At 39.2% G+C, this 14,121-nt stretch overlaps 1 protein-coding gene across 1 annotated transcript; it reads right to left on the reverse strand.

The window, feature by feature from the left end:
* Positions 1-262: 262 nt before the first annotated feature.
* On the reverse strand, positions 263-13,543 carry ankrd52b (ankyrin repeat domain 52b). Its single transcript, XM_079340667.1, has 28 exons — positions 12,889-13,543; positions 11,702-11,785; positions 11,351-11,429; positions 10,760-10,830; positions 10,461-10,661; positions 10,184-10,271; positions 9,680-9,822; positions 8,967-9,179; positions 8,741-8,819; positions 8,496-8,610; positions 8,061-8,143; positions 7,859-7,961; positions 7,697-7,765; positions 7,465-7,605; positions 7,296-7,352; positions 6,439-6,550; positions 6,261-6,332; positions 5,950-6,151; positions 5,680-5,767; positions 5,285-5,402; positions 4,941-5,160; positions 4,587-4,674; positions 4,399-4,482; positions 4,040-4,185; positions 3,661-3,743; positions 3,301-3,383; positions 2,268-2,359; positions 263-2,161 (listed from the first exon to the last, which is right to left on the reverse strand). Exons 1-28 carry the CDS (start codon positions 12,913-12,915, stop codon positions 1,971-1,973), a joined length of 3,132 nt encoding a protein of 1,043 aa, XP_079196793.1. The 5' UTR covers positions 12,916-13,543; the 3' UTR covers positions 263-1,970.
* Between the last annotated feature and the right edge of the window lie 578 nt (positions 13,544-14,121).

Consider the following 14,121-nt stretch of genomic DNA (forward strand, 5'->3'; position numbering starts at 1 on the left):
CATCTCCCACACTTCTCCTCTCCTTTAGCCCAACCCTACTCCCATATTCTCTTATCACTTCCTTTAGCCCCTTCACTCTACTCCTCAACATCATACATCCATCTGCGATGTCCCATCCACTTGTTTTCCCTCTCTTTCCCCGTAAATATTATAAATGCTCATTAATAATAAACTATTTAATTCAACATTTTTTGCATACTCTATATGAGAATAAAAGTTTACACAACAGGAGTTGGGAAGAAACAAACAAAAGAAAGGACTCTTAAAATTGATTTCATTTATTCATCTTCTGTCATACAGAATATTCAAGTTGTGAACATCATCCTGAAATATGAGTAAAGCTGAACAGGAGATCCTCAGTTTGTTCACATAAAACTCTTTCAAATTCTGGAAATATTGTTCAAAGGATTTCACGTCTAATCGTGTTTGGGGGGAAAAAAAAACCTAAAATGGTGTCTTTCATTTGTCTGAAAAATTGAAATTCTTTGAATGGACTTGAATGTTCATCATTTATTTGCATAAGCCAAAGGAGATCCTACTGTAAAATGTAAACTTCCATGTCAGAGTGCAAATCTTTAAAGCCACTTCAGGAAATACAACAGGTATCACACTGGGAGAACACATTAACGTCTATGTGAATACAGCTCTCTTAATGTTAAAAGATAAAACACTTAATGTACAATAACAATTATAAAAGCTTTATATTAAAAGAGAGATAGAGTGGCAGTGACAGCGTTGTACAAAGAAAGGCATATTGTGCTTATTTGTTAACAATTGAAACAACGATTAAAGGAAACCTTATTTTGCAGGCACTGCCAACTCTTTCACTGACTGAAAAAAGATATTATCCGGCTACAGCTTCTTAAATATTACGGATTTGAGGATTTCATTAGTCTTGTATCTGTATCCATTAAAATGGTTTGGTTTTGAACTGCTAAAAATAACAGCTTTTAAAGACATCACTTTAGGCTATAATGACATGAAAAAGAATCAAGCAGTCGGACATTAAATTAATCTGTAGTTGCAGACTTACAGAAAAGTAACATTTACTAAGAACAGAGCTCAAAGCTGGGGAGATTTTCCCTTTGCACCTCTCCTGTTCATATCAATACTTATTCAATCATCATTTATTGTCTTTCCTTTGTTTTCATTTCTGTCTTATTTCACTTAAACATAGCTTTCATTTGTAACATAATATCAAGCTCAAATTGTGCTTTTTATTGCATCCACAGTGGCCTGAGGTAAGTTCTCAATCATTTGGGATTCAAGGTAATACAAGGAAAAGACCAACTTCATTTTAAAAACAATTTACACTAGACTGTTTATTCTCTTACTTTAAATATACCCATGCTTGTTACTGCTACTTCGGCTAAACTGAAATGCGACCAAGGTAAAAACGTGATAATGTTAGTATAATAAGGTTATTTATATCTTTGTAGTGTCTGCTACTCTCAGGACGGGATATGAAAATCGAGTTTCATTATTGCATAAAAGCTTTACAGCACCTGTTAAGAGTATTTGAATACATTAAGAAGCATCGTCTATAATGCACAGCAGCATTTGCAGACACACTCACAAACATATTAAACATGCCACCATCCGAGTATATCTGCACCCGTCACGTTCAAGTGTATCAAGGCTTTTTGTAGTGTGCCTATAATTAAACTTCTATTCACATCTCATGGTTAGTACTTCATGTAGATAACAAATATATTTTCTAAACTAAACTCACATGAAAAATATGATAATCTTAGAGGTATGCTACTATTTATGACGTGTAAGACTAGGTTGTAAAGAAGCAATCGATGCTACTGGTGCAAGATTATATTGAGTACATGCAGACACGCATACCATAGAGCTATGCATGTCCACACGTGTTCCTGGAGGCTTCTACTTGTGTGTGGAGGGTTTAAGGTACACTGGGATGAAATGTCACCCCTTCAGCTAGCAGTGCCCGTTTGGCCCTTGATTCAGGCATGACACATGTTACCATTGGAACCACAGGTGGCAGTAATGCCACAGTTCTTCAGGATGGAGTTGTAGTGGGAGACGGCGTCCGTGCTGGCCTCTCTTGGGGGGAAAGGCTTCATGGTGGAGAGGATCAGGGCCAGGCAGTCTGCCACGTTCTTGTTCGGGGCACAGGCCAAAGCCGGCGTGTGGCCTGCGGGTGGGTCAAAAGGCAGTTATCTTAAGGTGTCATTCAGTTGCATTTTTTTTTTTAAATACTACACTTTGGTTTTGCATCATATTGAGCAGTAATGGTTTACCTTCCTCGTCGACAGCCATGACTGCTGCTCCTCTGCTCAGTAACACCTGCACTACAGTTGCTAGGCCTTTCCTCGCTGCAATGTGCAGGGGCCTGTATGACAGAGACAGACAGGATCTATTACAGAACACGCTCATATTCAATATCCATACAGATTTCTACTGGGACCAATGATTACAGAGCCTATAATAAAACACTTCAAACAGCATTTTCATGTCAGGGTGGCATGTTGAGGTACAAAACAAACTACTGACCCACTTTAAGTAAAATAAATGACTAAATTCACCGGCATTTTCTTTTTATATTCCAATTTGTAAATAAACCAGAGAAAAAGGACTCCACCTCAGTGGCATCTTGGATTATCTGCAGCTCCAATCACAACCACCCTAAAGACAGGCTCCACAGCTCCACTCAACATTTTACAGTGCATTTTTTTACATTTTACATTTACTGCTAATTTTATGACTTACTGTTGAAAGTCTATCGTGTCCATTATATCCTTCTCCAGGTTTCAGTATAATGTAACCATAACATACTAAACTTTTAGATTGACACCCCTGCTACAGTGTATGTTCATGCCCTACACACCAAAAATACAGCAGATCTAACTAACCTTTAAATGAACACTACATCATTAACTAGAGTCTTAATACCAAACCATAGAATCCGTAAAGTCAACACTTTTTATTTCAAACTTTTAAATTTAAAAAATAAAATAAAAATGTTTTTAACAGCATGAAAGAAGCAGCCACGTCTGAATACATACAGTTCTGTTCTGTTCAAGACTGCATATATGTCTGTTTACATCTTTAGTCCGATCACTGTCCACTTATACCTTCTTTTGCATTTAAGTTTGTAATTTTGTATTTTAACTTTGTACTTACATTCTGACACTTTATTCTTTTGTTGACACTTTATCTTTGGTTAAACTTTTAGTATAGCTGTACTGTTGCTTATTTACTGCTCTGTGTGCCTTGAATTGCCCCCCATGGACAAATAACGTTTTTTTGAAGTGAATTGAAAAGAAAACTCACATTTGGAGAGTGCTGTTTGTTGCATTAATGAGGGAAGAGTCGCTGATCTCTCCCAGGATTAACAGGGCACACATTTCATGACCCTGCAGAATCAAACACATTGTTATAAGTGAAGAGGTGTAAAACATTCTTTTATCATCTTAGTTAAGATGACACATGTTCTCAATGCAGATTGAGACTATAAATGATCAAATCTGCCCTTTAAACATGACTGATGTCATTTAGAACCATTTCATCAACCAAGATGTTGAAACATACTTTGGCAGGTTATCACATTATTTGGCAGCTGTCATATTACTGCTGCTAAACATGCTACCCTTGCATGCACTCAGCACATGCATGTGTTTAAGTGTGTGTGACCTTGATGCAGGCTAGGTGAAGGGCAGTGTTATGATTGGCATCCACCAGGGTCAGGTCTGGCTTTGCTTTGTGCAGCAGGAACTCTGAAATGCAGAAAATTAGACGTTCATAGCAAACGCAGGCCTTTAGATATGAAACATTTAGTTGTGTTTTCAGCTGGACTAACTTCAAATCAATGCAACACAACAGTGAGGAGTGTGAGGGTCAACAACAGAACAACAATACCCACCTGCTAGGAGAAACAATTAAAAACAATAATAATTTCATGTTCAGTCTCTGGTACTTTTTCTGCTTTCCTTGAGCTGCACATAATGCATCACTGTCGTCAATCAAAGATACACATCTTAAGACCAAAAGCATAGTAGGTAAAGCAACATACCGACAGCCCTTGTCTGTCCGCAGTCAGCAGCTATCATCAGAGCCGAGTATCCACTATGGTCCACAACATTGACATCTACTGACTGGGCCAGGACCAGCTCAAGCCCAGGAACATTTCCTGAATAAGCAGCTGCATGCAACGGCGTCCTGAATCCATACAACAAACAAAACAGAAATACAGAATGTGTAGACTCTACGCTCTACAGGACCTCTCAACATGAAAATACTGTTCTGTCTGAATCATTCTACCAGCTATGACAGCGTTATTACCTTATCTAGACTTATGTTATGAATAGAAGACATAAAACAGTCACATGACATGAAGCTATTACGAAAATCACAGCTGCGTGCAAAACCCACCTCCCTTTGGCATCACTAACATGAACAGTTTGGGGGCCAATTGTCTTCAATAGATGTCCAACAGCGACGTCATGTCCATTAACTCTGTGCAGAAGAGAACAGGGTTGATGCATTTTGAAAAGCTAAATTACCTGAATAACGTAAAAAAAAAAAAAAAAAAAAAAAAGAGCATTTTACGAGGTACTCACAGAGCACAGTGCAAGGGAGTGAAGAGGTTTCCTTCCTGGGTGCGTAAAAGTTTGTGTTCAAGTAAAATCTGTAAACATCCCTCATGTCCTGCAAGAACACATACCAGCGGACAAATGGTTAGTCATGAAACCTTTTGGAAAACAGTGCTTACAATATTTTACGTCACAGAGTGTTTAACAGAGAGAAAGTTCTCACTTGCTAAATTGATGCCGAGGATAAAAGATGGTGACGTCAGACTGAGCGGCTGTCAATCTAAACGTTTCCACTCCAACCAGTTTTGACAACTTTTCTCAATTTATTTCCCTGTTTGCACCATTTAAACATTATAAAGAGCTCTTGCTGTGTTGCCTCACCGTGGTATGCAGCCCAATGTGTGGGCATGAAGCCTCTGAAATCCAACATGGAGTCCAGCGGGTCAGCTTTAATAGCAGCTTTTAGCAGAGATCTGAGCAGCTCTGTGTGGCCAAGTGAAGCTGCGAGGTGCAGCGGGGTCCTTCCCTGAGAGTCTCGACAGAGCGGTGAGGCCCCGTGTTCCAGCAGAGCAGAAACACAGTCCTCACTCCCCAACATGGCCTGCAAGGGGAGGACACATGATATGACATGAGAGGAAAACAAACATAAACACACACTCATCCAGCACTGTGCTAAAAAGGGACATCAGGTCATTTATAACCATATGAAGAGCAGATACACTTACAGCTCTGTGTAATGCTGTGAAGCCCTTTTTGTCTGCAGCATCAGCCTTTGCTTCTTTCTCCAACAGGATGTGGACGCAGTCAGTGTGGCGTCCCAGAGCTGCCAGCATGAGAGCGGTCCTACAAAGAACAAACTTGTATTACCGCTGAGAGAATGATTTTATGTTCATGTCAGGGTGAGGTTACCTGACTGCATTAGAAATGTATGAAAATAACAAACTTTTTCTGTGTGATCACGTCTCTATAGTATGTTGAATTAAGGATACAATATGTAGATTCCGCCACCAGGGGGCTCTCAATCAATACTACAATAACAAAACATGACGTCAAAGCTAGCGGAGAATCATTGGAGTTGTGAACGCTTCATTTAAATAACACTAAATATGAAGCGACTCACTGTCCCTCAGTATCTGGACTGCCGATGATGTCAGCACTGTGTTCTCTGTTGACCAATAAAAGCAGACAGTCCATTTGTCCCTCAGCAGCTGCACATGAGAGAGAGAGAAATGTCAAGATAAAAATATCAGCTACACAGACATTATTTGGATTAACTTGTCCTCTCATTCGAGCAGCCGTTCATAGCCGTCAGTTAAAACTAAAAACAAACATACTGAATATCTAAGTCCTTTTTTTGGGTCCTTAAACCTATCAGGCTTCACACACGAACCTGCAGCATGGAGAGCAGTCCACTTGTGCCTGCGCTCCTTCAGCGTGTAGGAGGCCTGATGCTCCAGCAGCACCTCCACACAGGTGGCGTAACCTCGCTGAGCCGCCAGGTGGAGGGCAGTTCTGCCCTCAATGTCCCGCACATCAAGACTCACTAAGGTCTCAGACAGCAAACGTAGCGCCTCACAGTGGCCATAATAGGCCTGGAACAGCAAAAATCATTGCATTAGAAGAATCCGCTGACTGCAAAACATGTCAGCTTCATTTGGTCATGCCTTTAATGTGTGTTAATGGTGATCTCATTCTACTCACAGCTAAGTGCAAAGGACTGACTGGAATATTACTTTCGACCTCTTCCAGGCAGTTGAAGGAAATCTCCAGGAGCTGCAAAAAGTGAGAGAATAAAACATCTTAAAATCGCCACAGGGTGAGATATTCATTTGACCACATATGAAATGCATGTAAAAATAAAAAAAGATTCAAGTCTGACCAGTTCCAGGTGCTGTTTGTTCCCGTAAGCGGCTGCATAGTGGACAGCACTGTAACCCTTACTGTTCTTCAGAGTTGGGTTCGCACCGTTATCAAGCAAGTAGTCCAGACACCTGAACACACACAGAAGAGGACCAAGGACTCTGTCAGGGTTTTATTCCTCTTCTAGCAACAAAGGGTCGTCAGACAAAACATGTGATAAGTTGTTTTAAAACATTTACTCCCCAACTTGTTCTGGGCAATGAACTTGTCCTTTTATCTGTTTTACTTTTTTTTTTATCTTTTAGAATAAAGTAGTTTTTTTTTCACCATGAACAGAATGCGAAGTGAGAAAAACAAGGCTGCTTCTATTTCCCCACACTCACTGCAGTCAAATCCACAATGGTTGTACTTCAGAAAAGTGTATTAATGAGATTTATTAAATGTGGACTCTCAACCTTTATGATAAACGAGATTTGCTTTAAAAAAAAAGTGGTTTTCCAAAAGAGAGAGAAAGTGTTAAATAGGGTCGTCTTACATTCAGACAGATACAGTGATTGAAATGTATTGTATGTAAATATTGTTTTTTAAGCATTCTTAAATATTGTGTTATCTTCTTAATTAATGAGGCAATGAATGAATTAATGAATATACCTTTTACCTTTTTTGTTAGCTCTAATGGTTGCACTAACTTTCATGTCGTCTTTTGTGGTCTCTGATTTAACTTTTAATAACTCAGCAGCTTTACCCACACATATTCCTACTTCCTAATTCCTACATATTCCTCTATGTGTTAACAATGCTGACTTGTAATAACTGAACTATAAAGATACAATTGAACCCAAATAAAAAAAATCATATGATAAATATAGGACTTACAGAGAGGCTTCGTGATCACCGTCTTTGCTGTAGTCAGGCTTAGAGTTTGTTTCCCCTCTGTGAAACAAAAGAAATTAAACGTTTAAACCTCTCTGGAATCAGTTCAGAAATGTCCTCTGGATGCCGTCCTTGGAAATTGACAGAAAGAGAGTAAAAGGCGAATGCTCACCCACAAAAAGTGTGTGAAGCAGCAGCGTAGTGCAGAGGGCTGCAGCCCGTCAGGTCCAGCTCATTGACCTCAGCACCGGCTCTCACCAGAGAGATTGTGCACTGGCTGTTCCTGTTTGCTGCGGCGTAGTGCAAAGGAGATCTACCAGGTGCAACAGGACACAAAAGCTGTGATAACGGGTTGTACCAAAGCAGGGAGGAGTTCCTATCTCCACATATTGACCCCTGCTTACCTTCCCAAATGATCTTTTACATCCAGGTCAGCTGCACTACTCAACAGCAAGTTCAGACACTCAACATTCCTGTCACACAAAGAAGTACAGATTTTAGGGCTTCAACTAACAATTATTTTCATTGACAATAAGTGTTTAACACATGAATGTGTGTAAGCTGACCCCCCAGAAGCAGCAGCATGCAGGTAGGTCCTCCCATGGTCGTCAACCGTATTAATATCAAAGTCAGCCGATGTTGTCTGAGAAGGCATGATGTAAAACTGGCCTGAAGGATCAGAACAATCATGTATTCAAAATCAGAACAATTTGCATTGTGTCAGTAACCAAAGTATAAAAAAGTAAAGTAGGGATCAAGGGTTCTCACCATTGGACAGTAACTTCCGACAACAGTCTGGAAACCCGTAGAGTGCTGCCAAATGTAGCGGTAGCATGCCATTAACTCCCTGTCTTTGGAGAGCATAATGAGAATGATAAACTTTTAAATTTGGGAGAAAAAAAACACACAAAAAAATCAATAAAAAAGCAAAAAAAACAAAAAAATCTATATTGAGTTGGACAGTAAGTGTAAAAAAAAAAAAGACATTTTCTTGATGCATTTTGACAATCAATGGACTTTCGTGGTTAAGATGATGAAGGTGTTTCCAAGTTTCTGTGTACAGCTAAGATGCTATATTAATGTAGAGTGAACATTCAGCGAGGCAACTTCACATCTTTGGCAGATGACGCAAAATGCAATCCTGGAAAAGATCTTTTTTTTTTTCTTTAAATATGAAACAGTCTCAGGTTCAGACAGACATACCTGGTCTTGTCAGCACCATTTGTCAGCAGAGTGCTGATCAGTAACTCCTGGCCATATCTGGCAGCCAAATGAAGAGGAGTGTTTCCAAATATATCAGAACAGTCAATCTCCCCACCTGTGTAAAGACGGTAAAAATAGATGGGATATTATTGAGGACATGCTCTGATATAAAGAGTCCTATGAGTCAGACATAATGTGTTCTAGAGGATCCTGATAGTTGAAACTTGTTTTGTGATTGATGTTACCGTTTTGGATTATAATCTGGGAGCCTGTGAAGCGTCCATGCATGGCAGCCATGTGCAAAGGGCTCTTCCCTTCTTTATTCTGTTAAACAAAGAAAATGGAAAAAAAAAATCATGTTAAAAGGTCCTGCAACGTTATAATGTGTAGATAACACCACTGATCTCAAATAAAACAAGAGACTCCACTCTTCTTTTATTTGAACCACGTAATAAAAAACAAGCCGGTAACCTGCACGTTCACGTCAGCACCGTTGTTGATCAGCAGCTCTAGACACAGCACCCCGCTGGCAGAGGCTGCAGCCAGATGCAGTGGCGTGCTGCCGTAGTGGTTTGGTTGATTGATGTCGGAGCCGCAATTCACCAGCTCAGTGGCCACGGCGTCTTGCCCCGTGTGACAAGCCATGTGGAGCGCCGTGTTCCCAAACACATTGGGTTCATCAGTCTGAGATAGTGAAGACAAAAAAACAGCATGTGAAAATAAAACCAAGCATGACTGTGAATTCGAAAGCATGAGGAGCTTCATTTAGCAGCTAAAGATAATAATGCTAAGAGATGAGTGACTTAACTGATGACACAGGGAGGGAAGGAAAAGCAGTCAGCATTGTACATTTACATATATGATGTGTTTTTAAACATAGATAGACCGTGTGTAAGAAGTGGAGGAAACTCAACTCAACAGTATCTTCAACCTGCATGCTTTCCTATGCCCAACAGAGGGTGACTCCACCTTTTACAAAAAACTAGCCTGATTGTACAGAAGGAGAGGAGAAAATGTTTCTACTTTCTCACCTAATGAATTGTCTACGTAAAGATTTCTAACTGAGAACACAGCCTAGATAGGTAGTGTCAATCCCAGCTGTACTCCAAGGCCTTGGGCCTCAGTTACACTGTTATCAGCTATAAACATTCATTACAATTCTATTGTTCTTTTAGCCACATTACCTCCGCCATCAGCTTCAAGAGATATTTGACCACATCCAACTGTCCACCGGCAGCTGCAGCATGTAGTGGAGTGTAACCTTGTTTGTCCTTACACATCACATCGGCACTTTGTGACAACAGCAGCTTCACGACTTCAACATGTCCTGAAAGAAAAGAAATGTCCTTCAACCAACATCTCCAAAGAGACCAGTCTCTCTTACTGGCCTGTATGCAAACTGTAGAGGAGAGTGTTTGGGCAAAAAGAGTTCAATATACATCCAACTTTGTTCCTGCTTAGAGAGACTTCTAAAAAATATATAAAATTCAATTATGTGATGTGATTTTTATACATAAGATTGTTTTAAGTCCAAACAAAGGATAAACGGCCCCCTCCCTTGAACAGCACCACCAATGCTTTTCAGAGACCGTTTTCTCTTGGTTGCATCTTGTTTACTTTTTGCTGACGTTATACACGTGTGCTTTATAACATAGTCAATAAGACTGACAATATACAAGACGCCTTACCGAGGTATGCAGCCCAGTGGATGGCCTGCCTCTCCTTCTTGTCTTTGACACTCACATTGGCACCTTTGCTCAGAAGCAAGCCCACCATCTGCACAATACATTGGTGGAAAGCAACATTTTGTGTAAAAATCTGTCAAGCAAACACATTTACTGCAATCATTGGTGGACAACATATTGTTTAAAACCATCAAATCAATAATAAGACCCATGCCTATATCCATGCTGCCGCAACAACTACTGTGAAAGCCCTGAAATATCATCGCTACATTTTATTCACCTCTGCATGGCCGCTGTGGGCTGCATGGTGCAGTGGTGTCCTTCCTGATCTGTCAGCAACATCCAGGCTGCACACGTGTGGTATGAGAGCTGAGGCGCAGCCTGCTGCCCAGTTTGCAGCTGCCATGTGTAAAGGTGTGTGCCAAAACTTGTCTCGAATGTTGACCTCTGCTCCGTGCTTTAGTAGCAGCTCTACAGCTCTCTGAGGGAAAGGACAACATTCAAAAGGGTGAAGTTAATTCTGGAGGTCAAGACCCAAAGAAACAAAGTCTATCTTTGATATTTTCAACGGGTAAATACTTCGTTTCTTGAGGCAGCAGCTCGATGTAACGGAGTCAGTGATCCCTGATCCTTAGCGTTGAGATATGCACCTGGAGAAGCAAGCACATATAAACTTTCTTTTTTAGTGTTTTTGGTCAGTTTCTCTCCATCTATGTAGTCCTCTTTCGTGTATTGTACTCCTTAGGCTGAGTGTAAACTGTTTGATTTCAGGCCAATTTCGATCCATTAAGTTTAGACTCTAAAGATACAACTAGCCTGGTGTCAGAGCAGAGTACGCTGAGGCATGACAGCCAATCACGGCCCGATCTGCTGCTCCCAACTGATTGGAGTCAGAGTGTTTTTGCCCATGCAAATTCAGTCAACCTCCATCTATGGGAGTTTTATATCAACAATTGTCAATGTTCCTTTCCGATTTACTTGTACAGTGTGAACTCTAAGGTTGTGCCTAAAAATCGGGTACAGTGTGAGTGCAGAAAATTATGAGCTTTGATCATGAGCCAGAAAACAATTCAGATCTAAAGTGAGATGACCTTCCGTCATGAATTTTGAACAATCATATTTTCATTCTTATTCTTGTCAAATGAAAGTTTATTTAAAAAGTGTTTCTACCTGAAGTAATAAGTAGGTCCATAATGTGGACGTCACCCAAATAAGCAGCAGCATGAAGTGGTGTGCTTTGTTCCTGGTCCTAAAAGAAAAGAAATAAATTACACTTACAACAGGTTAAAGTGAAAACATTGACAGGAGAGATTAATGGCTAAACATTTTCTACAAGTACAACGCAAGTCTGCATTTAAGTTTCATACAAAACTCCAAACGAAGAAGGAAAAAAGAGGAGGTATCTTGGAACTACACGGCGTGCACGGCCTGTTCGACAGCAACGTCTGGAAACGCAAGAACATCTACCACACACCCACCATAAAAAGACATGATTACAGAGTTGTTAAGGTATATAATTACCAGTGAATTGACATCTTCGTTATGGTTCAACAGAAATGTCACTTCTTCTGTATTTCTGCTGAATATAGCCTGGACCAATGGAGACTGAAAAATAGATTTGACATGAAAAGAGATTAAGAACAGAGGGCAAAACAAAGCTGATTTGGTTTCAGCTCTTGATAATATCCTGAGTAATCAGCACTTCCTGGATTTGAGTGAGAAGAGGGAAGAGAGGGAAAGAAGGTGAAGAGAGGAGGAGGGGAAAGAAGAGGGGAGAAGGAGGGATACAATTCACAACATGTCTTTATTTCATGAAATAAAAGGCGTTGTGAAAAGCAAGATTTTGCATTACAGTAATGAAAAACAAGTAGACATTTTTCATCAGCAAAGTAGTGGACAACAACAAATAACGATTCTGAAAGCATCTGTACAATAAATCCATAGTATTAAATCTAATTGACGGTGCAACCTGCCTCACTAAAGTTAAGGATGTAAAACGTAAACCCTAATCCACTGGCATTTATTTCACTTAATATAGAAGCCATCTTTTTTTGGAATTAATTTAGTTTTCTTCAAATTCAGAAAAGACTGTTTTTTTTAACTTCAGATCAATAGGTACATATTAAACAGGTTTAAGAAATATACATATTACATGCAAGATCTGTATGTATACAATCCAGTGACAAGAGGATATAAAACACTACAGATCACAACAATTAAAAATAGACATTTAATCCAAAGGGGAACAAGTTAGTATGGGCTGAGTAAACACCATTTACATTTCATTTATCGACGTTTTGTACATTACATTCCCAATACAGACTGAACCGTGGAAACATTATTAGTAATACTAATTTAACTTGCACGTACTTGTGATATATAATGACGATTGTTGGTATGCAAACATTGTGCAGCAGCTTTAACACAGAGATGAGCTATTTAAATCTCCATGTTAAAAGTCTTTCTAAGTTAGGGTCTGGACTTGATCCAATATGGAGCACAGTGTCCGGGTCTACATGCATGTAAATAAAGTTATTTGTTCACATAAAACTGAGTCATAGATTATTTTTTGCATAACAAGTGATCTGTAACGTTAATTAGCCTTGTAGCAAACTTTGCACAACATTTTGCTAACACCATCCGGTGTTGGGACGAACAGTTTCAGCTTTAGTTTTTTAATGCTAAGGTTGCACAGCTGTATTTGTTACCTGGTCCTTGATATTCCTTAAATCCATGTCCGAGTCAGTCTGCAATCGTCTTCATTTAGACTGAGTGTAGAGTTGACTACATGACACTCTTCGCAGCTAGTTAGCTTAGCTTTAGCTTTAGTTGGCCCCTCAGATATGTGATGTGTACGGTACTTATGCTGCATTCAAGTGCTCTCACGATGGTTCCGATATCCGAGTTTTGAAGTTTTTTACGACTTCAATGTTCACGTGATTTCAGTGAATGTCTGTTATGAGTTACATTTTTGTATGTATGTGCAATACGTGAATTTATAAAAACGTTTTATTTATTCAGAAAATAGTGTATTTACCATATATCTGTGTAGACAAAGATAACGAAGAAAATAGTAAGGATTAATGTACACATTGTCTAACAAATTCATTTGATTTAAAAAGAGAAACACATTTTGTTCTCCCGATGTAATAAAGAGTATGTCGTCAAGTCGGGCATCTATTTTTTTCAGAGTTTCCGAGTTGTTGTTCGAACTTAAAGGGGCTTTCGTGCGGATTTTCCAACTCGATGTCTCGTTTTCCGTAGTGTCTGATACCACATGAATTCACCATAACACAGTTGCCAGCATATCGCGAGTCATAGCAACGTGATTTACTGAAACCATTATTTTATCGTATCAGAAACAGTAATGTATAACATAAAATACTTTTTTAAAAGTTGTTTTCCCCCAAAAGTATTAATTTAAGTTGAATTACTAATTATTGTATTGTTTCTTGTTTCAAGTAAAATCGCATCTTCATTAAGGTAAAAAGAATTCATAAAATAGTTCCCGGGGCTTTTTTGGAAAAATGTTTGTTGTAGAACATACAACAATTTAAATTGTAGAAAGCGAGTGATAAAAGTTATAAAATACATCAAGTGCATTCTAGTTACTTTGAATTAGGTGAGGGTATGAAAAAACCCCATTATAATTACATACATATAATCCGGTTCTATAGATTAAATGACACACCGGTTTAGTTTAACAAAAACCTGTCAACTACATCAAAACACACCATAGACATCCCTGCAGCATTAATAATAATAATTAATGAGTATACATAGTTTCACACTCTATGAGTTATGTCTTTCGTTGAATATGCTTTCTTCTTTTTACGCCTTCCTCTAACATTAATGGCTAAACGTATAATACTATAGTTTAACACGTTTAACACTACCTGGCCAACAAAACCCAGGGCATCGCTGACGTAACCACGTGACAT

This window comes from Symphodus melops, assembly GCF_947650265.1.
Source record: "Symphodus melops genome assembly, chromosome: 4".
Taxonomy (NCBI): domain Eukaryota; kingdom Metazoa; phylum Chordata; class Actinopteri; order Labriformes; family Labridae; genus Symphodus; species Symphodus melops.